At 42.0% G+C, this 24,642-nt stretch overlaps 2 protein-coding genes across 5 annotated transcripts in view; both read left to right on the top strand.

The window, feature by feature from the left end:
* The first annotated feature begins 132 nt into the window (after nucleotides 1–132).
* On the top strand, nucleotides 133–21,329 carry pgap1 (post-GPI attachment to proteins inositol deacylase 1). The gene is made up of 26 exons (XM_020633205.3): nucleotides 133–679; nucleotides 2,876–3,029; nucleotides 5,128–5,303; nucleotides 6,338–6,509; nucleotides 6,837–6,997; nucleotides 8,063–8,115; nucleotides 8,197–8,263; nucleotides 8,446–8,551; nucleotides 9,230–9,288; nucleotides 9,529–9,612; nucleotides 9,709–9,758; nucleotides 9,903–9,954; nucleotides 10,028–10,105; nucleotides 10,535–10,610; nucleotides 10,688–10,761; nucleotides 10,850–10,901; nucleotides 10,978–11,044; nucleotides 11,571–11,676; nucleotides 12,303–12,341; nucleotides 12,488–12,672; nucleotides 12,834–13,064; nucleotides 13,496–13,631; nucleotides 13,714–13,764; nucleotides 14,038–14,249; nucleotides 15,552–15,656; nucleotides 15,760–21,329. Exons 1-26 carry the CDS (start codon nucleotides 548–550, stop codon nucleotides 15,896–15,898), a joined length of 2,817 nt encoding a protein of 938 aa, XP_020488861.2. The 5' UTR covers nucleotides 133–547; the 3' UTR covers nucleotides 15,899–21,329.
* A 2,748-nt stretch (nucleotides 21,330–24,077) lies between these two features.
* hecw2a (HECT, C2 and WW domain containing E3 ubiquitin protein ligase 2a) overlaps nucleotides 24,078–24,642 on the top strand; it is a 43,819-nt gene continuing 43,254 nt past the window's right edge. For all 4 annotated transcript variants that reach the window (XM_020633202.2, XM_020633203.2, XM_020633201.2 and 1 more), the window contains exon 1: nucleotides 24,078–24,228. The gene's annotated coding sequence lies outside the window, so the exon portion shown is untranslated. The remainder of the gene's footprint in view (nucleotides 24,229–24,642) is intronic.

Genomic DNA, 24,642 nt, shown 5'->3' with positions numbered 1-24,642 from the left:
AAACAATAAAAAACACAATTTAAACATAATTTCCTATATCGATAGTGATAACAGTAATTGTAAATACAATTATATAAAGAACTTCAAAAAAGGCTAAAAAAAAAAAAAGGGCTAAAAAAATGAGTTTTTAGAATGTGTTTAAAAGTCTGAATATCCTCAGCTCCTCTCACATCCGCCGGAAGTCTGTCCCATCGCCTCGGTGCGTAAAAAGTGGAAATTACTGAATACATTACAAAGAATTTTGTTTCTTTTTAATAATCAAACTTAAATTGAATCCATTTTTTTCCACATCTGAACGTGTCACTCGCTTTACGGAATCCTATTGGTCCGTGTGTTGAAGTTCTCGCCTCCTATTGGCTGAGCGACCTGCCAATCACTGCTGTTCGTATAGTATGTGGTTCCTGTTGTGTGGCTCCGCCGGTGACTATGACAGCAGCCTGTGTGGTGGCTGTCTGACACACGGCGAGGAGTTTACAGGATGCAGACATGAAAACGTGGAGATTAAACACCTGTGATATCTGAAACCCCACGGTCACACCTGAGAACCATGAAACTCGCCACTGTGGCCTTTTACGGGTTTGCTCTGGCTCTTCTGGCGGCTGGCCTGCGAGAGTTGCTGACTGGCTTCGAGGAGAACAGATGTAGTATGACCTATATGTTTGAATATCCAGAGTACCGGGTGAGTATCATACCTCCAATATTTACCTGTAACATTCATGTGTGAGCTATTTCCTCCGACATGCTAACGTCACCCGGTAGTGATAGGCTCTGTGTTGTATTTCCTCAATGGTTTCTATTAATAGTAACACACACTCTCACCTGTTTGTGCTGCAGGTGTGTTTGGTAAGCTATTGGATTAGGTTAGCTCAAATTAGCCGGGGTTATAATAAACCATAAATGAACGGCTGATCCTTGAATCCTCTCAGCAGTAGGTCATCAGCTTTGCAAGGTGCAAACATGTGTTGCACATCAAAGCTACTACAAGTCAGGAGAAGATATGCAAACGTGCTATGAAGGGATGGCCAATGTAGGTCAACTTCTAATGTGTTCATCTGTCCAGAAGTGGAGCACAGCTGGGGGGGGGGGGGGGGGGGCTATGCACTGTATGGGCATCGCCTCTGTTGCAACCAGGATTGCACATTTTTGTTGTTGTTGTGTTTGTATGAAGTAGACTACAAAGAGTCCCATATGTCAGAAAGGATAGTTCTTCCATCTGTACGTATGGTTATTGATGGAAATTGTGTCTTGAGTCAGAATTAGCCCATGTGTTGAATGTGGGATATATTCATGATCTGCACATATTTAGTGTTTAGAAAAGTCAGATGTTAAAACCTAAAATTGCAATGAAATAATGCAGCAGTGGGTCCCAAAGTAAGACCCGTGGCCATATAAAAACAACGCTACGCCCTTTTGCACTGCCAGCAAAGCAATGGCACATTTCGGGGGAGAGGACTGTCAGGTAGACGTTCGGCCGACAATGAATCTATACCAGGCGTCACACCTATTAAGACAAAGGCGACGAGTCTTGTCTTGCCCTCAGCTGCACCTGTGCAACGGCTGGTAATGCAGAGAGCTACACTCCTTCCTTTTGACACATACTACCTGTGTGAGAGAGTTTTTTTTTTTTTTCTTCTGCTGTTTCCTCAATCAGCTCATCATACAGATCAGAGCTGGACACTGAAAATGAACTAAGAGGGTCAGTCTCACAGCTGCACCCCAGACTCGAGAAGATCTGTGGGACAAAACAAGCCCAGCAAAGGTCTGAGGTTGGAGTCGAACCCAGGGATGCTGCAACGAGGATTATAGCCTCAGTACATGGGGATGCATGACATAACCGCTAGGCTCTCCGGCGTCCTGAAAGTATAAATCTTTAAAGAAGATTTTCATCATTTTTAGTTTATTTTAAGAGAGTTGTTCATCTTCAGAGAGTCAGTCTGTCCATAGCTAGCACCGTCGTTACATCTTACACAGGGGGGGCTTGAAAATGTTTTCATCTGCTGGGAAACCATGGAAAATCCATTTGGGAACCATTGCGTTAGAGTAAAATATGGGGGGGGGACGCTACATATTTGCTCTAACTCACAGTTTCTGTGTCTGATTGCTGTTCCTAATGTTTCTACACAACACCTGTGATAGCAACAGGTTTCTCCTGAATCCCTCATAAATAAATAAAAAAGCTGGGTTTTTTTTCATCTCTAGCTTGGCATCAAGTATCTGGAGCTTAACTGATTAGCTAACACTATTAGCCTGAGCTTCATCTGATTGCATTAAAACGGTGTGAAGGCATGGCAGATATAGCCAGGCCTCCATCTAAAAGGTCAAATGTACACAATGCAGAAAGTTATTTATAAACTATTTTCACCCTGGGTCACATTTTCATAATTATTGTGATGAACCTCTAGGATAGGGGTCCCCTAACTTTTTAGCCAGCGACCCCCAAATTACCAGTGCTAGAGACAGGGGACCTCCACATTCTAACCCAACTCAACAGAATAACAGAATAACTTACCAGGTGAGGCACCGGTAGACCACCACCTCCCACCTCTTTACACCCCTTACATCAAACCAGAACTAAGTGGAGGTATGACGATGAATAATGATGTAAGCCGAGGAGCCTGCTGCAGTTAATCAGACGTATACAGTGCTGTGGTTGCTTTATAAGGTAAATTTGAGACTTATCTAAATGGTCAACAGGGTATCCCGTGCACAGCCTGAACACGCTCTGTGCACATGAAAAATAAATCAATGTGTGGCACACTGAAATTAACTTTATTGTAAAATTTTGAGACATGTTTTGCGACATACGTTGACAGGTGTGACAAAAAATCTTGCCCGACGTTGAAGTGTCCGTGATTGTTCATGTCTGCCTTCACAGCGGGTGGCTCTACCTCGCCGCGTGGCCAGACTGTACCCGGCGTACGGGCTCTACCTGTATGGAGAGGGCGTGTACGCTCAGGAGACCCGAGCGCTCAAACTCACCGGTGCACCTGTTCTCTTCCTACCTGGCAATGCAGGCAGTTACAAACAAGGTCAGTAAAGATATTTTGAAGTATTGGATGTTACATGATTAACTAGCAAGCGGAGAAAAGAGGCGAGGGGGAAAATCTTCATTATATGCGGTGCGTGGTGCTGAAAAACGCTGATAAGACCGCTGCTTGCTGAGGGTCCACGTTAACTCTCGTTTGGGACGTTTGGTCATCTTTTGCTTTCGGTGTGTTCTCACGGGTCATATTGTTTCAAATGAGGGTAAGGGTTTGTTTAGTCTCACATGTCCTCTGGTGTAAGTTACTGACGGTGAGCGGGTTTTTTAGATTTACTTTCTGAATTTTAAATATTTACCACCTCTTGTGTCTTCTTCCTCTGTGGAGAGCTCAATTATTGTCCCTAAACTCTAAAGAATACAAGCAGGTAGCCGCACTGTACGACTTCACTTAACCCTAAGCATCCACCTACACTCTAGTTTATTTTAAGTCCATCCTATATATGGTACTTTGACCTGCAACCTTAAATACTCATTACAGCACCGTGAGTGTTAATAAGTTAATCTGCTGCTGAAAATAGGCCCCTAAATAAAGACACTTGACCCCTGGTGAGGTAAAGTTTACTCATAAATACAGAGCCCCGCCTTTTTCAGAAATAAAATAAAGCTTTTTGGAAATATGAAGCATGATCCATTTGAAAAAAAAAAAATTATCATCAGTTGGATTAGGGGTTGCAAAAGAGACTACCTTCTAGCTCTTAGTTTCAGTCTGTTTGTCTTTGACTTAAATAAAACTCTCATGCATACATTTTTAACTCTATATTTAGTTATACTGGTGTTGGAAAAATTTGTTTTTTGGAGATTCAGACAGTCTTCTGATAATATTTTCTCTAACTAATAACCCTGTTTTATTCTCACTGATATTATCGTGGCTGTTTGTTCATTTTGTCAGTCGTGTGTAGGCGGAAAACACCCGCACGTGAATCCCTGTGAAGAAACAAACGCAGTTGGCTTTCTACACGTTGGTGTTTGTTTGTGATGAAGCTCCATGCTCCTCTGGTCCTACATTTAAAAACCCCTCAGGCTGATGTATTTCAGCTCACGAGTTGCAACAGCTTAGTGTAGTAGCGGAAGTAGAGAGGGGGTGTCAGAGAAGGTCAGGTTGTTGTTGATATATCTGAGGGAGATGGTTCCAGTTGATCCAAGTTTTAAGGTCACAAAGACGATAGAAGCTCAAGAGATGGCGACTCTTATCAATAATTCAAAATATAAAGTAATCATTTGCATTAGAGGAGCGGTGCATAAATAATTCCTGCTACATGTCAGATGCAGGGGTGTTTCCAGAGGGGTAGCGTAGGCCCCCCTTGAAATGTAATTGGCCACCCCAGGTGCCACCCCAAATTTCTTAACTATGATTGGTCATTTGCTTTGCCACTTATGTTGAAATCCACCATTTAGGCTGTGTTGCAACAGGCATATCATAGTCAGTTTTCAGTATGCAGATGTCTCACGCTTGTGAGATGGTGTGACTTTGGACTTCGATTTATTTTAGTCCTTCTTTAGCTTAGAAGAAGTATATGTTCACATTATCTTGTGTTACCTTAAAGTCGATGTGATTAGTGCAGACAGAAGGGGTAAATAAATGCTCTTCATTCAGATGTCTGCATAGAAAATTCAGACCACCCTGCGCAAGTCAGTACCCCGGGCAGACCACCCTGGATCACGGCCCTGGTCAGATGGCAGAGTAGCATTAAAGGGGGATCATGTAATGTTCAAATTGTTCAAAGTGTTACGGATCTACTCCCCTGGATTGTTTCAGCCGGCGTCCATGAAACAGGCTGTCACGGCTGGGACACTCTATTGGCTTTATAGCTTACAATATGTTGCTGGTTTTACTGGATGTGCATTTATTCACACTACTAAAGCCTGTTTGCACCTGCAGGCTGAAGCAATTTTTTAAAAACCTATTTATGCTCCAAAATATGTCCCAACAGGGCCCCGAGTCTAAAGATGCTAAAATGAATCTTTTAAAGCTGAACACATGGTGAACAAGTCAGCTTGTCATCCTAACTTCTGTCTGTGATCAAACACTGAGCATCCTCACACTGCTTAATCTTCAGCAAATGTCTCTTCTTCTCTTCCTGAAGCTCGCTCTCTGGGCTCTGTGGCCTTGAGGAAGGCGGAAAACATGGAGGGAGGTCTCCACTTCAACGTGTTCACCGTGGACTTCAACGAGGAGCTGGTGGCGCTTTACGGCGGCAGTCTGCTCAGGCAGACACACTTCCTGCATGAGAGCATTAAGGCCATCCTGAGGCTGTACAAGGTCAGTCTCCAAATATCATCTGCTCCTCAGACAGGGTTACTTCCACTTCTTGTAGATGAGGGATATAACTGTAGGTGTGATATTTCAGCGCAGGGGTTACTTACCAAACGTGTATCACATTTCAGCTCCTTACTTTGAAACTCAAGCCTTTTTAAATGTTTTTCTTTCTCAATAAAGACGTTAAAATAGTTCAGTAAAATAAGGTCAAACTCCTGAAAAGCTAACTTTAAGTAGTAAAAATAAAAATGCACAATTTACAGTTAATAATCCTCTCCCCGGCTCAGTCCAGACCCAGCTTTGAGGGTGGGTTATATCAGGATAAATGCTGGTTAGCAGCTCTCATCAGGGGTTAAAAGGGATCTGGCAACCAGGCGTTGGATGTGAAGTCAACATGATACAACGAACCACGCTCCAGTGAGGTTACGTTTTTTTGTGCTGACTCAGAAAACTGAAAGGAGACGATCAAATAGGGTTATAAAAAGAATATATATAAACGAAGTAAATCCAATTTAAGGCGACGCTGCGGTAGCTCAGTCTGGACAGAAGTCAGGGACACACGACACATCACAGAGGTCACAAAACCTGATTAACCAAAAACCACCAACTAGACTCTTCACACTTTTAGACCCAGTGCTGCAGTCGCTTCAAACTTTTCTCTGGTTTCTTTTATTTGTTGGATTTATCTCCGAAGTAACGAGCGATTAATGATAAGTTATCTGCTCTGTGCACATACCAGAGTTTCAGAGCTCTGGAGTCACCGGTTTGTCCTGCTTTCAGGCCTGTTCTGTTTCTCATTGGTTTTATTGTTTGGTTTTATCTTACAGGTTTGGCACCTTGCCTGTTATCATTTTATTTCCTGTTTCTTCACTCTTTACAATACAATACACCCCCCCCCCCCTTTCTGAAAGCTGCTACATACATGAAGTGTTATGCAGATTTAAATATGTCTACTCTTATTTACCCTACACATCTTTCTGGTCAACATATCAGCTTGTTTTTTCTAATGGTGTCCTTCTCCTCCGTCTGCTTGGCAGCACCTGAAGACCCCCCCTCAGAGTGTGGTGCTGGTCGGTCACTCTATGGGAGGGGTGGTCGCTCGAGCGCTCTTCACTTTGCCCCGCTTTAACAGCAACCTGGTCAGCCTCATCATCACACAGGCCTCCCCTCACCTGGCTCCAGTTCTGGCTCTGGACCCCTACCTGCTGGGTAAGGAGGACTCTCGTACCCGGTACCCTTAAACTTTGTGCTCCAAGATGCGTCGACATGTCCTCTTTCTAAGTTAACAAAACAACTGCTAATTTGACTGATCATTTAAATACCATTGACCAGATGCAAAGTTACTGACTCTTAAACTGACAGAACATTTTTTATTTTCTTATTTATAAATGAGGGCTGTTTTATTCCTACAAGTGACTCTGACTTGTTTGTGTCAGAATGACTGTTTCATGATCATTGGAGTAATACAGAATATGAGGTCAGATGATTAATAACTCCTTGTTGCATTGTGTTTAACGTTTCTTCTTCCCTGTATAGATTTCTACTCTACAGTGAGGCACAAGTGGGTGACCCAGGCAAAAAAGCTCAGGAACGTCACAGTGTTGTCTGTAGGAGGGGGTTACCGTGACTACCAGGTTCGCTCCGGCCTGATATCCCTACCGTGTCCCCAGGGAGACCCCAATAAGTTTTCCCTGGTGGTAAGTGTTCTTTGTGAATTGGTCGACCCACCTGGTCATTGTGGCTCCTCCCACAGCAGGAACTTTTTAGCAGGAACTTCACCAGACCAGATCCTTATTGGGTTTCAGGTCGATGGTTCTACACGCCATGATGCAGTCAAGTTTCGTTTGAGCATGGCAGACCACATTGGAAGTTACAGGAGCTGTTTTGTATGCACTCCTGACATTTTCAAGATAAATTTAGTAAATCAAGGCCCTGATATTTTTATGAATTTGCCTTTCACACATTCACATCAAGTGATTATCTGTGTCTGACGCGCTCTCACAACTGGAAATACTACTTCTGTGTTAATGTCACTACAACATGTTTGAGAACATTTCTGCAGGATAAACTTCCTTCTAACTGGAGAAAACATGAAAGACAACTGAGGTAAAAGTAGAGAAATTCTGATCATTGTGAACGAAGTTACCCTCGCCACTCACTCGCTGTGAATGTTCTTGACTATTCACACATTTACAGATCCTCAATTTCACTCGATGTTTTCTCTTTAGAGGACTGGCAGAAAGAAGATCACATAAATTTAGGATAAACAGAAGCCATTTTTAGACCTATTTTTTGGCCATATCTAAGCTCAGCCATCACCACGTCTTTGTACATTCATATTGATTCCGCCACAGCGTCATATTCTTGTCCCAGTTTGTGAATTGACCTGCGTTACAGCGTTGTGGAAGCAAGGCACAGCTGGAGCTCAACATAGACACATAGTCAGAAACACACACACAAAGCGCTTCACTGAAACCATCTCGCCTCTTTAACGCCTCTGTTACTACATCCAAAGACAGAATGTGAGGGATCTCTTCGTCCTCCAATTACGCCTCCGCAACATTCAAATTTGAAGGCGCAACATCACAGGGGCGTAATTATCGTGGCTTGAAACAGGGCTAGAGTCAGCTGTACTGTTCACACATGCCTGAACAGTGTTGGGAGATTTTAGAAGGTGTTGTGCATGTGTGAAATGATCTTGGATAGTTGATGATGCAGAAACGGCTCACAATTTGCTTCAATGTTTTCCTGTTTGTGTGAAGGCGACTGCAGTCCCCAGGACATGGGTGTCCACTGACCATCTGTCCATCGTTTGGTGAGAGAAGACGCTTCATGTTTTGGCAGATTTTTAAAAAATGTACACTTTTAAACTCAGTGTTCATGTCTTTGTTTTCAGGTGCAAAGAGCTTGTTCTTGCTACGGTCAGGGCGTTCTTCGACCTCATCGATCCCGAAACCCGACAGGTCGGAAGAACAAAAGTTTATACACATTTTTATAGCATTCATACAAAATTACAAAAAAATACAAAATTCAATACAAAGAGATATTGTCAGAAGAAGGATCATATTCCAATGGAGACTGGTGGGAATTTGTAAGCTTTCAATTCCAGCTCGCTCCTTCGATCTAACCAGTGTGTTTTTAATAGTTCACACACAACCCGGAGAAGAAGATGGCCGTACTGAACCATCACTTCATCAGACACCCTGTGAGGCTGGTGGGAGAAACCCAGGACAACTCCATCTCCATCTTAGGTGAGAGGGAAATTATTCAGCATGGGGTTGCACTTGCAGCTGAAGTAAACTGAATAATTGTACTCACAGACTTGACTCATCTCCTGTTTAGCATTTATTTAGGATGGCTATTTATTCAATTCAATTTTATTTGTATAGCACATTTCATACAAACGTAAACTCAATGTGCTGTACAGAAGACAAAAATAAACAAACACAATACAAACTTATTTCAAATAATAAACAGAAACCAAAACAAAATAAAATAATGATAATAAATGAACAAGTGGATTTAAGAGCTCACTTTAAACCAAAACATATTTGTAAAAGAGCATGCACCATCCCATACAACATGTAGAATGCTCACAGGGACCATGCACTAACCATATGTAAACACACACACACACACACACACACACACACACACACACACACACAGAGACAAACTAGCAACCAAAGGCACGAGAGAAACGAGCCTCATCGGTGCATGTGTTCCACGGAGAGACCGGGAGTCTTGCACCTTGAATAGACGAGTTGTTGTCAGATGATTTTTGAGATTTAGGAATATCAAGAGTGAAATCAGTGCAGCTGGAGTTGATTGCCTGAACTAGCTCGCGGGCGTCGCCTCATTAAGTCAACGACTAAAGAATGACTCATAGCTTTGCTCTGTCTTTTCCCGTTTCTTGTGAATTTTTTCAGATTTTCCTGAAGCATGGAGTGAAGTAAACACGCTGCGTCTGGCTTACAGCACACCCAAGGTGACACACTTTATATAATAACTGAACACCTTTCATTTAGTCAAAGAAGAACAACACTTATTAGTTGTTGTGGAGATTTTGCTTTAGCTCTTAACAAACTTAACATTATCTATAACTCATCTCATGCAAACATTAATGCAGATCAGGTCGTGTCCAGACTATTTGTTTGACTGATTATTTGAGGGTGGGGGGGGAAACCCCTGATAAAGTGTTGTCTCTGGTGTTTCTCTCCATCTGCAGGAGGGACAGGTCAAATACTTCCTGTTTGCACTGTCGAGCCGAAGGAAAGCCTACAGCCACTTCTACTGTCGGAGCAGCAACCTGGTGAGCTTTGTGCAGAGTTTTAATGTTTTCATCCTTTGTGTCAAACTGGAATCAAAGCAGAAAAAGTGATTTGGATTTATATTTGTTGTCCAACAGGAGATGACGAGCTGGGTTTATGGCTGTGCGAACAAGAACGGTTCCTCGTGGTAGAAATATATTTGTGTCTCTTTCTGGTCCACTGTTAATCTCATTTCTTGATTTTGATTACATTGGCAGTATTTGTTTTCCTGCAATTAGTTATCTCAGTTAGACATAATTACATTGTATCTACGCTCTGTGACTCATTCCAGTGTGCGTGCAGTTGATCTGTCCATGGCCACTGAGCTTCTCCCACCATACAAGGTAACGCCCCTATCATGAAACACAGTTCAGTCAATGTTGGTTTTTTGCTGACATCCGTCTGTTTCCCCCTCAGGTCCTGATTCTGAGTCTCAGTGACTTGTCCTCCATCACTCACCTGGTTGTTTCCGCCTCAAACCTCAATGGCAGACAGGTACAGTGTGAGAGGTCCCGACTCTCTGATGTCGTCTCTAACATCTGTCATATTTATTATATAATACTTGAAGGCATTAACAGACATGCACTCTATACATACTGTATATAAATATATATATATATATATATATATATATATATATGTGTGTAAAAGGCTTAATATAAGATAATTGACGATTCAGACTACAGACATCAAATAGGTCCAAATAAGATCGAAATGATCATTCCCTACTCTCTCTCCCTGATTTCTGACTATCCACTATCCCATCTCTCCATTAAAGTTACAAAAAGCTCAAAAATAAATCTTTAAAAAATAAAAAGTTAACTTAAAACAGATCTAACAGCCTCGAGGTCCAAGGAAAATGTAAAAAGTATCACTCATGCTAACATGTGCAGTGGACATCACAAAGTTTTGTCTTTTCCACAGTACACGGTAGAGTGCGAGTGGCAAAGAGAGGAATCGCAGACTCTGTCGGTCACAGTGCCTCATGTTCTGTCCTTCGGTGAGTAGTAGAGCTGTGGTGAGTCTCTGAAACATGGAGGAGAAGAAACACACTTTAAGACTCTGTTGTTCTGCCAGGTTTGACTGCGAGTGATGTTACAGTCAACTCCTCTGGACTCCTTCACGCCATCGAGCTTCATCACTTTCACCAGGTAGCATTCATTAGCTCGTAAGCTGCTCAGTGCACACTCTGTTCCTGCTCTGTCGTTAAATTTAGAACACTTTTGTTTCTTTTTTTAGGCCTATCAAGCTTTTAGAATCAATGTGGCAAGCCAGTGCAAAGTACAGAAAGGTGAGTTAATGTTCAGACACTTCACTAGAAGCACTTGATAACATATAATGATGATTGTTTGTGTGTTTGTCTGCAGAGAGACTACCCAATGTGTACAGAATACATGTACCCTGGTTCAGAGAGGACTCTTTAACAACAGCCAGGTTAGTCCTGTCACTCTCTCAGTTTGTGAGCTGCTACTTCACATTCAGACGTCAGCCGTTTTCACACATGCACTCCTGATCTGGTTGTTCACATACGCACCTCACAGCGGGAGACTATCGCCGTCAGATGGGAGGGGGGCTGGACGGTGGAAGACGGAGCAACAGAGTCAATTATACGATGCTTTAAAGAGAGTATTTACCTTTTTATCAATGCTATGTGTAGTTAGACAGAATCACAATATCAAAAGAAGAGCAGAGAAGAACATACTGGAGAACAGAAAACATAAAGCAGCTGTTTGGTTATGAGTTTGGAGACCATTGCAGTCGCGTCGCTGACTATGGTCGTGCAGCGATCCCACTCGCTCGAGGTGAATTCTCCTGGTTATATCCTGCTGCATTCTCACATCAGCTCACTCAGACTCTATGCAGAAAAGCAACATATCAGGAGCTTTTAAGGGGTTATGTGAAAATGTGAAATCTCTATGATTGACTGTTTCTGTCATGACATGATGTGATCTGTCTCCAGTGTGCCGTCAGTGACTGAGATCTCAGGGATGCTCCACACAAGTCGTCCAGACAACACCTCAGGTGTCCTCCTTCAGCTCCACACTGCCCCCAACTGCCAATATAAGGTACTTCTCCTCAACGGCTTGAAGGAACTACAGCCTGTCAGTGCACATCTTGCTTTAATCCAAATAGAGTTCAGCCTACTCAAGGATCATGTCTGTGATTGGCTAATGATCTTTGCCTCAAAGTTTGCCCTTGCGGCTTTCTGCTGTGAACTTTTTCACCAAGGAGGACAGGATCTCTGCGTCCTGTCTCAAAATCAATGTTGATGTTGTTGCTTTTACCAAAAACTATCAACTTAACCTAAATTTAACCAAAGCTGTGGTGGTTTCAAACTGTTCGCCACAAACTTAGCAAGATCTAAAAACCAACATTAAATGGTTTGGTTTAATCAAATTAAAAATCTTATCCTTGGCACATGGGGTGGCAATTGATATAGACACAAAATATTGTTCCCCTGTGTCTTCCAATTTGCAGTCGTACTAGCCAAATTCAGCCCAGCATGGTGGGAACAAGCAGAACTCTATGTGGGAAAGAAATAACACAGAAATACTCTCTCCAGCTTCTTGCAGAGCATGATGAAAGCTCATTGTGACATAATGTGATTTTTTTTTTTTGTATATCGATAAAAAGGGCGGTGACAACATGACATGAAATGAATAATGTATTTTCCTTCCTATTTTCACCCCAGGTGTCGGTAAGGACTTCATTACCCAGAGTTCTTGGACAGGTACAGCTTTCTTGTCTTGTTTCACATATGCAGTAAAGTGTGTAGTGACATCAGGAGATAATAGATAATGTTTTGTTTTTCATTACCAGTTTTATTTGAATGTCAATAGTCCTAAATACCTGTTACTGTTCTTCCTCACCTGACAGATTCTGAGGTTTTGTGGACCCATGGTGCCGGTGTACACAGCTGTAACGCTCCTCCTGGCCTGCGGGGGGCAGCTTACCTCCATCCTCAAATCAGGGCGAGCTGCAGAGATGAGCCAGGTGGTGGGAAATGGCCTGCAGCCTCACAAAGTCAATCTGCCTGTTTATATTCTGCACGTCTTGCTCAGGTAGGCTTTGCATGTGTTGAATGCAACTTTTAAACCTCACTTTGTGGCCTTTTTTTTTCGAGCTCTTTATCAGATCTTACAGCTGTTGTTTTGTGATGTATTGTGAAAACACTATTTAATTTGTGCTCTTTGCTAAGTCTCCTCTACCTCTCTCCCCTCAGCTGCAGCTGTTTTCAAGAAAGCTGGGCAATGCTTTTCCTCCCCCTCATGGATTCCCTCCCACCCACCACCCCTGATGTAACGTTTCATGAGGGCGTAATACCAGTTGATGAATGGCCGCACCTCCTGTCCCCTCTGCTGTACATCTTTGGGGCAGCTGTTGCATACTGGGGCAGCACACTCCTCCGCCTCATAATGCGACTCGTCTCACTCGTTTTAGCTCCGCTACACAGGTATGATTGGACACTGAAACTTGTTTGTATTGGGTCAGCAACTGGACGGTCTGGGGAATTTGAATATGAAAAAAGCCATTAAAACCTCGGCGATACGATGAATTATCCTGAGCTCTAAATGGAGCGTTGGTACTAACGTTTTGGTATTGCTCTATAGATCGCTTCATAGCTCGATCCGGCTGCAATATAATCCAGACCACAAATGTAACTGATCATGCTGCATCCACTAAAAGTCAGACATCATTGAGGAAAGTGTCCCTACAAAGATAAACTTCATTTAATTAATATAAATGAGAACCCTAAAAGCCACCAGACTCCGATATAACTGATTTCTCCTCTTTAAATTTGTCTAATAACATTTTTAAACTGGAATTAATATAAACCTCTTTTCCCTGACTTTTGACCTTTTCCTTCTTCTATTTTTCATGCAGACCATCTGTCTCCAGAGACTGTGGCACGCTGCAATGGCGGACCCAGCTCTTCATCACTCTGTGTCTGGCTATTTTGAGTTGGATGTCCTGTGGAGCGTTGTCGATCTGTTTCGCCTTTCTGTTCCACCTCTACAGGGTGAGTCTTTGGACACTGGTAGTGATGGTAACTCAACCAGCTCAATGACGATACTGAGTGTATCTCTTAAATGTGTGTTCAGGTTCTGAGGCTGCAGATGACAGAGAGATCGTTGAGCCACATGTTGAATCTGGTAAGAATTTCAGGTTGACTTGGCCCTTTGGCATGTTTATATTTTTGTGTGAAACAAATACAAACACATAAAGAATACATGAGCTTGTTTGGTAATGGTAGAAACCTGGAAATGGCTTCATTTTTTTGGACTGTATTTATGAATGTTGGACAAGCAGTGAACCAGTTTTAATAAACTTTTCTAAACTTCATAGGCCGATGTTAGTGCCCATATATGTCTTGTGCATTAGTATTATTACAGTGAGAATAATTTAGGATTCAACCGTCTTTCCAGGCGCCTCAGAAGCACAAAGATGCTGAGAATGGCACAGGCCATGCTGAATCCTCAAGCAAGCCTAAAGAATGTAACGGCGCCCCCCTGCTGTCAGAGAGTGCTCTGCAGGAGGTGAGGGATGACTTACAGCTCCACCTCTGCCTGTCAGCGCTCTGCACACTGCCTGTTATGCTCATAGCACCCTCACTCATCCACTGGATCCGCAACCTGAGGTATCGTATTCAAATCAAAAACAAACTAGCTGAACAGACAAAGTATCTCTGAACAGGCCACTTTAGGCTTCTTGAAATGCTCATGAATGATTTAAATCTGTTTTAAAAATGTCCACATAAATCTCTCATAAATGAAGTTCATTGGAATTGTCCAGTCAGATTGCCTAAGTCATCTCCATTCCTTCAGTTTAAACTGAGTCTTCAGTCCAAACAGGTGAGAGAGCAAGCTGTGCTTCCCCATGGTGCACTGTTGAGGATGAAGAGGAGCAAATTAAGTGCTTACTAATGTCTCATTTGTTGCAGTGATAGCACGACTAGGAAACCCATTCATTTGTTATCTTTAGCTGTTTTTGCACACATGCACTCTTGAGAATGTCTAGAGGATTTCAGGAGGACTGCGCCTGACGCGGAAGTGGTGGACGAAGCAACAGGGTCCACTATACGACGTTATAAAGAGGATATTTGCCTTCATATTAATACTGTGTGTTTTCGGCAGTCACAATATCAACAAAAGAATGTTAAAGAACATACTGGAGAACAGAAAACATAATGCAGCTGTTTGTTTACTTGCATGGAGATGGTAGTGGTAGCATACAGAGTCTTTGGGCGTGCACAGATTGCAGTTACAGAATGTCACCATCCCCACCCAGTCGCTCGAAGTGAATTCTCCTGATGATATCCTGCTGCGTTCTCACATCAACTCACTCTGACAGTAAACATGCTAGGAGTCTGGCAGGAGAAACTCTTTGATCTGTTGTTACTTTGATTGTTTTTAAAGATTACTTCAAATCTTCTGTCAAAGAAAAAGTACACAAAACTCCTTACTTATGCGCACATTTTGAAGAACAAATTGACACATTTTACGCAGTTTCAGTGAGGCGAGCTTCATGCCTTTTATGCACAAAGCTGTTGAATCTATACCAGCTGTATCTATGCAAAGACTGTTTAAAACACGGACCTGGCCTCAGTGACTTCGGCTCACCAAATTGGTTTCTTCAGAGGCGTTAGGAAGCCCATTAATGGAGGTCACCATTCTCTGAACCTTTACTCCAGCTAACTTCTGGCTAATTAAGGAGCAGGCAAAGAGGCGGAGTTGAGAAGGTCTGAATGAATATCTTACTTGTTGTCAGTCAAGACAGTCACACCCCGTAGTATTCCTTATTATGCATCACTCTCAGCCCCAATTTCCACACAGTCCGTGCGCACCTGGGTCCGAGTCTTTTGTTTTTTTTGGGGGGGGGGCAGCTATTTCACAAACAAATCCTTGCGTCTTCGTTAAGCCTACGTTGTGATCCTCCGCAGGTACTCTCACCAGTTGGACCCAGACCCTTGCTGGCCACACCTTGTGCCTCTAATTCTCGTGTACATGCTGCTTATTAACTGCAACACTTTAAAACTCAGCAAAAGGTAAGAAGACACCCTCACCAAAACACACTCTCGTTAGGTTCATATTCTGGTTTGGCAGCAGAATTCCCCTCAACGATCTTCCTCTTCTTCTTTTTTTTTCCAGTAAATTCCTGCCTCTGACATCCTGCCTCCCTCTCCCCTTGGCCATCGCCATGGTGACGTTCTCTCCGCTCCACCTCTACAGAGTTACCTACTTCCTGTTGGCGGCCCTCGTCCCTCTGGCCTTGTGTAGTCTGCTCTGACGGTACCTGACTGGTTTCAGTCCACATCTCCACCATTACAAGCCTTTCTCTAACTCACAGCTTTACTCACTGAAGCTGGTGGGGGGACGACTCACTCCGTCTAGCTGCCGTGGAGCAGAGCCATAGACATACATAGCTTGGGGAACTGCCTGCTCAATGTTGGCGCTAAAAGCTCCATGGTGATTACACTATGTTTTAATAAGAGAGGATGTAATGGCCCTGGAACATTTGGTGCGAATATGGCTGTGAAGGATCGACCTGAAACCAAGTTTGCCTTACTTTGTATATCTATAGCTCTGCCTTCAAGGAGCAACAACTCCATAACCAGTGAAGCTACTGATACTAGAGGTACACAACAGGGTGTTACTGTTATGATGTGTTCTTTTTTGATTCGTGCTTACAGTGGCTTATGGTCACTGCGCTGTATACTCCTACACTGCCTACTGCTTAGCTAAGACTTAAAGCTGTGTGTTTTTTCTGCTTATATACTGCCGCAGCGTGGACACAAAAAACAGTGGCCGTTTCATACATTCATTCCTCAAGGAAAATCCAAAGTAATCACGTTTGCACTCCTCCTTATACACTCTTTTGAAATAGGTCAACGACAATGGCAGCAAAATGAAAGGCTGCACTGAAACAGGCGTCAGTGCATTTGTAACGTTCCTGCTTTGTCTTGAATAGTCCAGAAGAAGAAAGTCATGATCTAATCAACATTTTAAACACATTGCGATTCATTATGAGGTTACACATAGGATAATATTTTCATTCTTGTTTCTAGTGCGGTACGTTGACATAAAATGAATAATCACTACTTCACTCCCTCAGGCATTGGTGTCTGTTAAAGACCGAAATAATTTAAACGTTAAACTTCAAACTAAACACAGATATCATTTAAAGCTCCTGCGATGAACTTTCACTTTGTGTCGATTTTGGCGCCCCCCTGTGGACAAAGTAGTAATTCTCTGCTGGTCATGTTCTGTACATGCACAAGAAGTATTTCTTGAGACAAAAACCTCAACCAGCTTTCTCATAACAGGCAAACATTTCAATCAATGTAAATGTTGGTGAGGAAAAATGTTGAAAAGGCTGTTTTTGCTCTGTGATGTTGAACACGACATCTGACATAAAAAAGTTGCTGATAGTCTTTTCAACTCACATTGTGTCATCATGATTCATTTTAGTCTTCTTCAAAACCAGCTTAAAAAAGTCCTCACGGGAGTTTTAAAGGGGAAAACATCCATTGACATGTATATCAGCTGTTAGATGGATTTTACTGTGCTGACATAAATAATAGAGCTTTTCAGTTACCGGAGACAGTTACTCAGAAGCCTAATTTATATGAAAAATGTCCAAAGCAAATAATATTTAACATTATCAAACAATTTTAACCATTTGTTTTCTTGAACATGGTTTTTAAAAGTTGTGACGCTACATGTTCTACAAACAGAGCTGAGAGAAAGTACGAGGTAGAGGCTCGCAACTGATGACACACTACATTAAGAATATGTCTGATAGGACAGTATGAACGGATGATGGGAATAAATTATTAAAGTGGTCAGGCTCTCGGCAGCAGCAGACTTAAAATAATCACCTAACAGTCGTGTGGTTAGAAATAATCGTGCCATAATTTTCCTACTTGAAATAAGTGAGCCAAGAACAAGAAGACAAGAAGCGGCTTGGACGCCATTTGCTTTGTTAATGATTAAAAGCCTTGTTTCTTTATTTTAATACTGTTACATCAAACTATTCTCCTCTTGAATTCAGAATCATTTGAATTTTTTGTTGTTCTCAACATTGTGCTGCTCTATTTACAGAAATAACTAAATTCAGTGAGTCGTTTTTAAAGGAATGGCAAACTCTGTCGATAAAACGTCAAACTTCCTGCACAGATATTTCAAATTAAAAGCTTACAGGGAACCATCGATTCAGCGTGATCCCAAAATTTCAGCGAGAATCAGCACCGCAGGTTTTTTTTTATGGATTTAAGACAAAGCTTAATGTTTAGTGAACTAAACAGGAGGAAGACCTCGGTAGGACACATGGACATTACATCATGTTTGAAATAATATTATCTGTTCCTACGAAGGTAAATGTGTTGTGCAGACAGGAGATTTAATAGATACATTCACTACTTGACGCCTTATGCTGCAGCTGGAAAGAATAAAGTTCTGACATGTTGGATTGAGACGTTTGCTTGCCCATTTGAGAATTTGATTAAGAGTGTTTTTGTGTCATTCTTTCTGACCAAAGTCAGTTTCTGGCCTGGATCAAACTCATCAACACGTTTCCTTTGCCAGTCAATCCAAACTACGATACATGGTGGGGATGATTACTTCATGGGCTCTAGTGTTTTGATCAGCGCAGCAACCTCCATGTTAATAATCTCGTCCACTCCAGTCTGGTTGAGTGTGCCAAGTTTTCAACGATGTGCTTGTACTGACTGGTTACTTGAGATTACACTAAAATGTAATGAGGTGATAGTGAGATAAATATGGTGAAGAAAAATAAACATTTGGGGTGCAGTCAAATCATGAATATTCATGATGTTTTTTTTAAGTACTAGAATCCCTTGTGGTTGGTGATGTGAAGGTTCAGAGCTGCAGAGTCTGTATGTTGTTCTGGTAAAGCCGTCAGCTTGTGAAGTTTAAGAAGCTGATTATTTAAGCCTTGGATTTATGTTCAGTGAAGGATTATGAGACGTCTGTTCAGTATTACGGCTGATATACATTTACGGTTTGATTCATGGAGATTTCAACAGCTTCTAGTTTTAATGGTTTTGCGATTCACATTTTCCTTTGCTTTGCACGGCTCAGTGTCGGGGGCAATACGAGGACTGACAGTGAAGTACTGCGGTCACAACAGCAGGGGTACAGGTGTGTAAACAGGGTGTATTTTATCATTCACAATTTCAATCTCAATATGACCAACTAATTTCTATTAAAGGAGATCTATTATCCTCACTTTCACCATTAATCACGTCAGTCTGGGACAACTAATGAGAAGCGTTGTTGTGTAGCTCACACTCAAAAACCTCCTTATTTATCTGATTCTGCCCCCAATTAAACCCCTTATTTCAGCCTCTGCCTGAAATGCTTCATTTTAGCTACTGTCTCTTTAAGACCCCCCCCCCCCCCCCCCCCCCCCCCCCCCACGTGCCTACTTTCCTCTGATTGGCCAGCTCCGTTTGCAGCCGAAGGAGCATTTGAGTGAGCTTCTGTGTGGGCGTGTCCTTGAAAGAGCTACAGGGGTGGGCGTGTCCTAACACTTTGGTCTCTGCTTTTCCTCTAATACCTCGGCAGAACCTAACATCAGATTCTGGCCGTGTCTCGTCAACATCCCGTTCAGAGCGTATTTTGAAAGTGTCTTATCTTTGTCTTACATCCTCCTGCTGTTGCTCACACATGCTCATGTTAGTGACGCCGCTGCTGTGCCTTCCTCCTCTCTCGTGTATGCAGCAGCGTTTCTGTTAACCGCTCAGTCCTCAGCAGCAGTGTCTTTGCTCTACGCTGTGAATGTAAGTGTACTTCACTGGTTCTGCGTGAATGTGTTTACTCTCAAAACATCCACACCACTGCAGTGGGGACTTTTCAAACGAGTGTGACTTTCTAATAACGCAACACTAGAGAGACTTTCATCCGGGGACCAAGCCTCTAAAGGAGGCGTACAATCATTCATCGCCGCACTCTGCAAAGCTGTTCCTCCTAACGTGAATGTACCTGCGCTGAATGTCTCTATGTTTGACTTTATACTATTAGTGCTGTCAGTGATCCGTGCACTCGTCTGTTTGGTGCAGTTTTAGTGCTTTGAGATGCACATGGTATGCCTTGTGGTGAATTGGTGGCACACACTCCTTTTTGTAGTACAAAAAAACTGAAGATAAGAGTTTTTGTTTGTTTTATATTTCAATATTAATGTGATTTATATCGGTGTTCACTGTGATCCTGTCGTAGTACAAGATAAACACATGAGGGTTTTCTCTTTCCAAACACTTTTGATGAAACATGATGTTGCTGTTTAAAATGAGGTTTATGTTTGAGTGTTGTTTTTTTTTCTCCTGTAAAAAAAATAAAGAAGTATCTTGTATTTGTCAGAAACACAGAAAGTCAGTTTAAACCACACGCAGGACTCGGGTAGAAAACCTTGAAGTTGGACTAAAACAATAAACGGGATTGAACTCAACTTAATCTTTAATACTGCCATTTTAAAAAACCGGTGTAGACTGTGATCTAGTTTCTCCTTTTTGTAGTCGAGCTTTTAGAAATGTTCCATCAAATCACCTGATTTTCATCTCCTGACATGAAAAGATCTCAAACAATTGAAAGAAGAAAGTGAATCCATCGTAACTCCACTTGAATAACATTTTCAGTAAAGCTCTATGTGTTGACATGCTCCGGTTCTACACAAAGATCAACGTTAACAAACGATGATTCGCTGTAATTTCACTCAAGTCTTAAAGTTGGGCGATATGATTCTGATCAAATACACTTTGTTTTTGGGAACAGAGCGGATATCTCCTCACTGATTGCTACAGACAGAAGACGAGTCCATAACTCCTCACAACAAGCTGTCTTTGAATCATGTTACCTTTCCTTGTTTTCACACTTTGCAAGTAAACGGTGCAGCCGCCCAAAACCTCGGCTGCATTTCTCATAGTTCAACCTTCAGAAAAAGAGTCTTTAAGTGAATCACACTTGTATTTCTTCACTGAACATTCACTGCTTCTGATCCTTACCTAGAAGGTTTTCGTTTCAGTGTTGAATCAGCAAGCCTTTATGTCCAAAGCACACGTGTCTTAAATGTAGGTACACTAGTACGATACCACAGTGAATATGACAAACACACTGAGACTTATGCTCAGTACAAAACATTAAAGATCACTGTGGAAAGGTTTTCACAAGCTTAGAATTTTTAGTGTTAATACTTTTTAAAGATGGCTGTTGAACTTTAAACCTCATTATTGATTTGTGTTCATATTTAGTCATAAAAAGTTGATTAAAACATATTTCTTTCCAGTGTTTATCTGGTCATGTGGAAGTTATAATTATACTAAATGTCACAGCTGTCTCTAAGTGCTTTAAAGTCTGGTTAACCTATCAGTTTCATTTATTCTGCTTCTGCCTTCACTGACTTTTTAAACCTGCTGGTCCTTGTTGTGCAGTACTAGTTAGTCCTTGCTAAATACTGCCCCCTGCAGTTAGCTGAAGGAAGTGAACATGTGTCAATCATGTCTGAGGGAAAAGATGTTATTTTTAAATTTTGTGGTGAGGCTAAAGTGTGGAAGAGTATGTTCTCCTCAGGTTCAGGCATAATTGTGTCAAAACTGATTGTGTAGGTGTTTTTATATTTTTCACATTTTTAAATGATGTTATTGTAAATGGGCAAACTGCAATTTTTGGCACCATTGTTGTTTCAATAAAAACCAGAAAACGATTGTAGTTGTTTATTGATTATAAATGGGTATGCGCATCACTGTAAAGAATCTTTTCTTATTAACCTTGACTATTTTACATATTTTGGGGTCATAATGACTAATAGCACCAAGGAGTTTGGAAAGCCACAAGCTGATTTTTTTTCAGCTCATAGCCGTAAATCGGGCTGTAATTGCTCCAGCACGTTCCATTCAAAATTCACCTGATTTAAGTATGTTCTCTAAAACTGCAGGCTTACAATGATATTAAAGGTGACATATTATGCCAAATACACTTTACCATGTTTTTCTAAGGGCCTTGTACATGCATCTGTAGGCTACTCTCTTTTGTGGCTAATCTGGCCTTTGTACATGGTTCAATTAAGTAAAAACAAGTCAAGTGAATTTATAGACGCATATAAGAATAGAAGTCACCTAAGGTCACTGTCATTCATCTCCAAGACTATGGAAGCAACTAGCGATCAGAATTCAAATAAAAAATCATATTCAAATTCAATAAAAGACGATTTCATTTTGGTTTGAAAGTGTCTCAACTCAACAGGAAATGTGAAACACTATGATCTCTAAAAGCCTAAGGAGCAGCAGGTTGAATCATCTGTGGAGGTTTAGGAACAGGTAGGGCTTTAATGTAAGAAAATTAATGATTTCTGCTTATGATGCCAACTTGTAGCCTAAAAATGTTTATTTAGCTTTAAGTTCAACGTTAATATTTTCCCAACAAAATCCAAAATGTCTTTTGAACATTTTATAAACTATTGCGAATCTGTGAGCTTTACTGAAGAGTACTCCTTACAGTTATTGGTATTGAATGATACTCAAACCAGTGAGGACACTTGTGTCTTATTTGCAGGCTTCAACTAGGTAGGCTAGGCCTAAAGTCAATTACCAGCTTTTTTATTTAGTCTTTAAAGCTAATTAAAAGCTCTCTTCTTCTGCTCTTTTCACTCATAGACTGTAAAAACTAGTTATGTACTGAGGAAATGTAAGCTGCACTGTTTCCAGGAGCTTAAACTAACTGCATGGATGGGTTCAGCGCCAAAACGCTGGGAGCTGAACTGACCAAAAATGAAAAAAAGTTGAACTTTTAGTGTGTGGGAGATAATTTTCTGATACAAAAGTGGGAGAATAGTGTAATGAAACAACAGGTAAGTAACTGAATTTTCCCAAATACTTAATAATTACTTGTTTTGCTGTGTTTCTGTCACTTTGTAGTACAAAAGATGAGTATGTAAAAAATAGCAAGCTTTTGGTTATTACATGGAGATTGTTTTAATTTCATTCCACTTTAAAAACAGCCCATTACTTTTTTTTTTCTCAACTGATTCAATGTATTTTCTCCTGCACCTCCATCGATCAACCACCAGAGGGCGCCGTTTCCCCGATGACACCTGACTGTCTCTGCGACAGTGGGAGGTGTGAAGTTGCATCACTGATGAATGAATGTATTTGTACTCTGTCCTCATGTTTACTTTATCGTGTTATAGCTGGAGCCACCGTTTCAATGTGGCAGAAATTGATCCATCTGAAACCCTGCGGTCCTAATTTGGTGTTTTGACTAATACACATGTACAAAAATGTCATATTATTTTAGCCTATAGTTATGTTGTCTACAGGCATGTTTATTCACCTGCGCATGTCTTATGTGTGGAAAGATGGAGCTCTACCTGAAGCATTCAGATCATAAGGAGGATGAGCAGCAAAACGAAGCAATAAGAATACTACTCAACAGTAAGACCCATCTATTCAAAATGTTTGATTTACTTTAGTAAAGTAGCCTATTGTAGGATAATTAAAGTATTCATATAGAGTAGATCCTTTTTGAGTGATGCTTAATCATACTTTCCATGTATTATTAATGCTGCATGAACGCATTACACATTTTTGTTGTTGCAGTCGTTTACTCCTCGGTGGAAGAAAGAATAGTTAAATGCATCATATTGATCATGTGCATTAAATGTTATTCTGAAAACATTGGCTGTCTGTCTAATGTAGTTCAAAGTTATTGTAGCACTTAGTGCATCAGAAGAAAAATATTGAAAACCACTAGGCCCTCCTCAAAAATAGCAATAAAGTGTAAGAAATGCCTTCATCTGTATCTGTGCAGTCAGTGTTATTGCTCCACAGGTTGATAACATTCATCTCTCTCTCCCTCTCTCTCTCTCTCTCTCTCTCCCTCTTTCTCCGCCCACATTGGCGTTTTCCCACATTAATATGCAATACATATATGTTATCAAACAGCAAAAACTACATCTCGGGGCTCTCCAAGCTTCAGAACAAATCCCTCCTCGCCTCCAGCAAGAAGAGTGATACACCACTGCAAATAACCAAACAGTGCGCCATCCCCTGGGCTTCGCTTTTCTTTTGCTTTCTTTTTTTCTTTTTTTTTAAGGATTGACAGCGGTGGCATTCTCTGCCCAGTCAGATTTTGTGCATTTACCGGAGCTGGTGGGAGGACGTCGGCACTGACTGCAGCACATTGCGATGCAGAGAGGGAGAAATAAGGATGCGATGCCTGTGTGAGCTGCACGCCTGAAGACTCAGCAGCAGCAGCAGCAGCAGAGTGGCAGGGAGGCTGCTGCCGGAGTTTATGCGCACACCTCTGGAGGCTGCTGCCGAATAGGGCCGAGGTGTCTCTGCAGCGCCGCAGCATTCACAGGGATACCGTCTCGATACGTGACTTCGAGCCTAAGCTGCCCTGGCTCGGGATCTGAGAGGGAGGGAGGGAGGGAGGGAGGAGGGGGGGGGGGCTAGCGCGGCACCCCGCCCGTCTCTCCTCATTTGGACTGCAGGGATAACGACCTAAACCGTGATATCCCCGCGCAGAAACCACTGAGCAGGTGCTGGTGGCAGCGCTGTCATCATCCGTACACCGTGTCTTCCATCCTGCACCTCTGCGCCAAAGGTAAGCTCTGACACACAGTGCAGTCAGGAATGGAGGGACAAGTGTAGGTGTTCATGGCTTCAAGCAGTGCTGCTCTTAACGATAACGATGATGATGATGATGATGATGATGCTCGGGCAGCAGAATATGTCATTTAACAACCGCAGCGTCGCCTTCTGCGTATCGCGGTCTGATGTTGTTGTGGTTTTGCACTGAAGGGGGGGGGGATAATTGATCGATTTTTGTTTTCATGCATGTGTCTGGTGCAAGAGATGCATTAAAAGAAAATGACGTAGGGAATTCCCACAGTAATCCAATAGCGAGCGATGACACCTGCACAGTCCGCCAGTGCGGTCCCTATATGGCCTGCTCTGTCATGTGCGCAAAGCGGCAGCGCGCGCGGCCTCGGCGCAGCGCAACATATTGTGTCGCGAG

Source organism: Labrus bergylta, chromosome 13 (assembly GCF_963930695.1).
Source record: "Labrus bergylta chromosome 13, fLabBer1.1, whole genome shotgun sequence".
Taxonomy (NCBI): Eukaryota; Metazoa; Chordata; class Actinopteri; order Labriformes; family Labridae; genus Labrus; species Labrus bergylta.
This window is presented reverse-complemented; position numbering and strand designations above follow the sequence as displayed.

Bases quoted from the DNA above. Each gene is read 5' to 3' on its own strand.
- pgap1 (XM_020633205.3), top strand. From the start codon at position 548: ATGAAACTCGCCACTGTGGCCTTTTACGGGTTTGCTCTGGCTCTTCTG. The intron at 680-2,875 runs GTGAGTATCATA...CTGCCTTCACAG, and splicing joins TTGAATATCCAGAGTACCGG to CGGGTGGCTCTACCTCGCCG. The intron at 10,611-10,687 runs GTGAGTAGTAGA...TTGTTCTGCCAG, and splicing joins GCCTCATGTTCTGTCCTTCG to GTTTGACTGCGAGTGATGTT.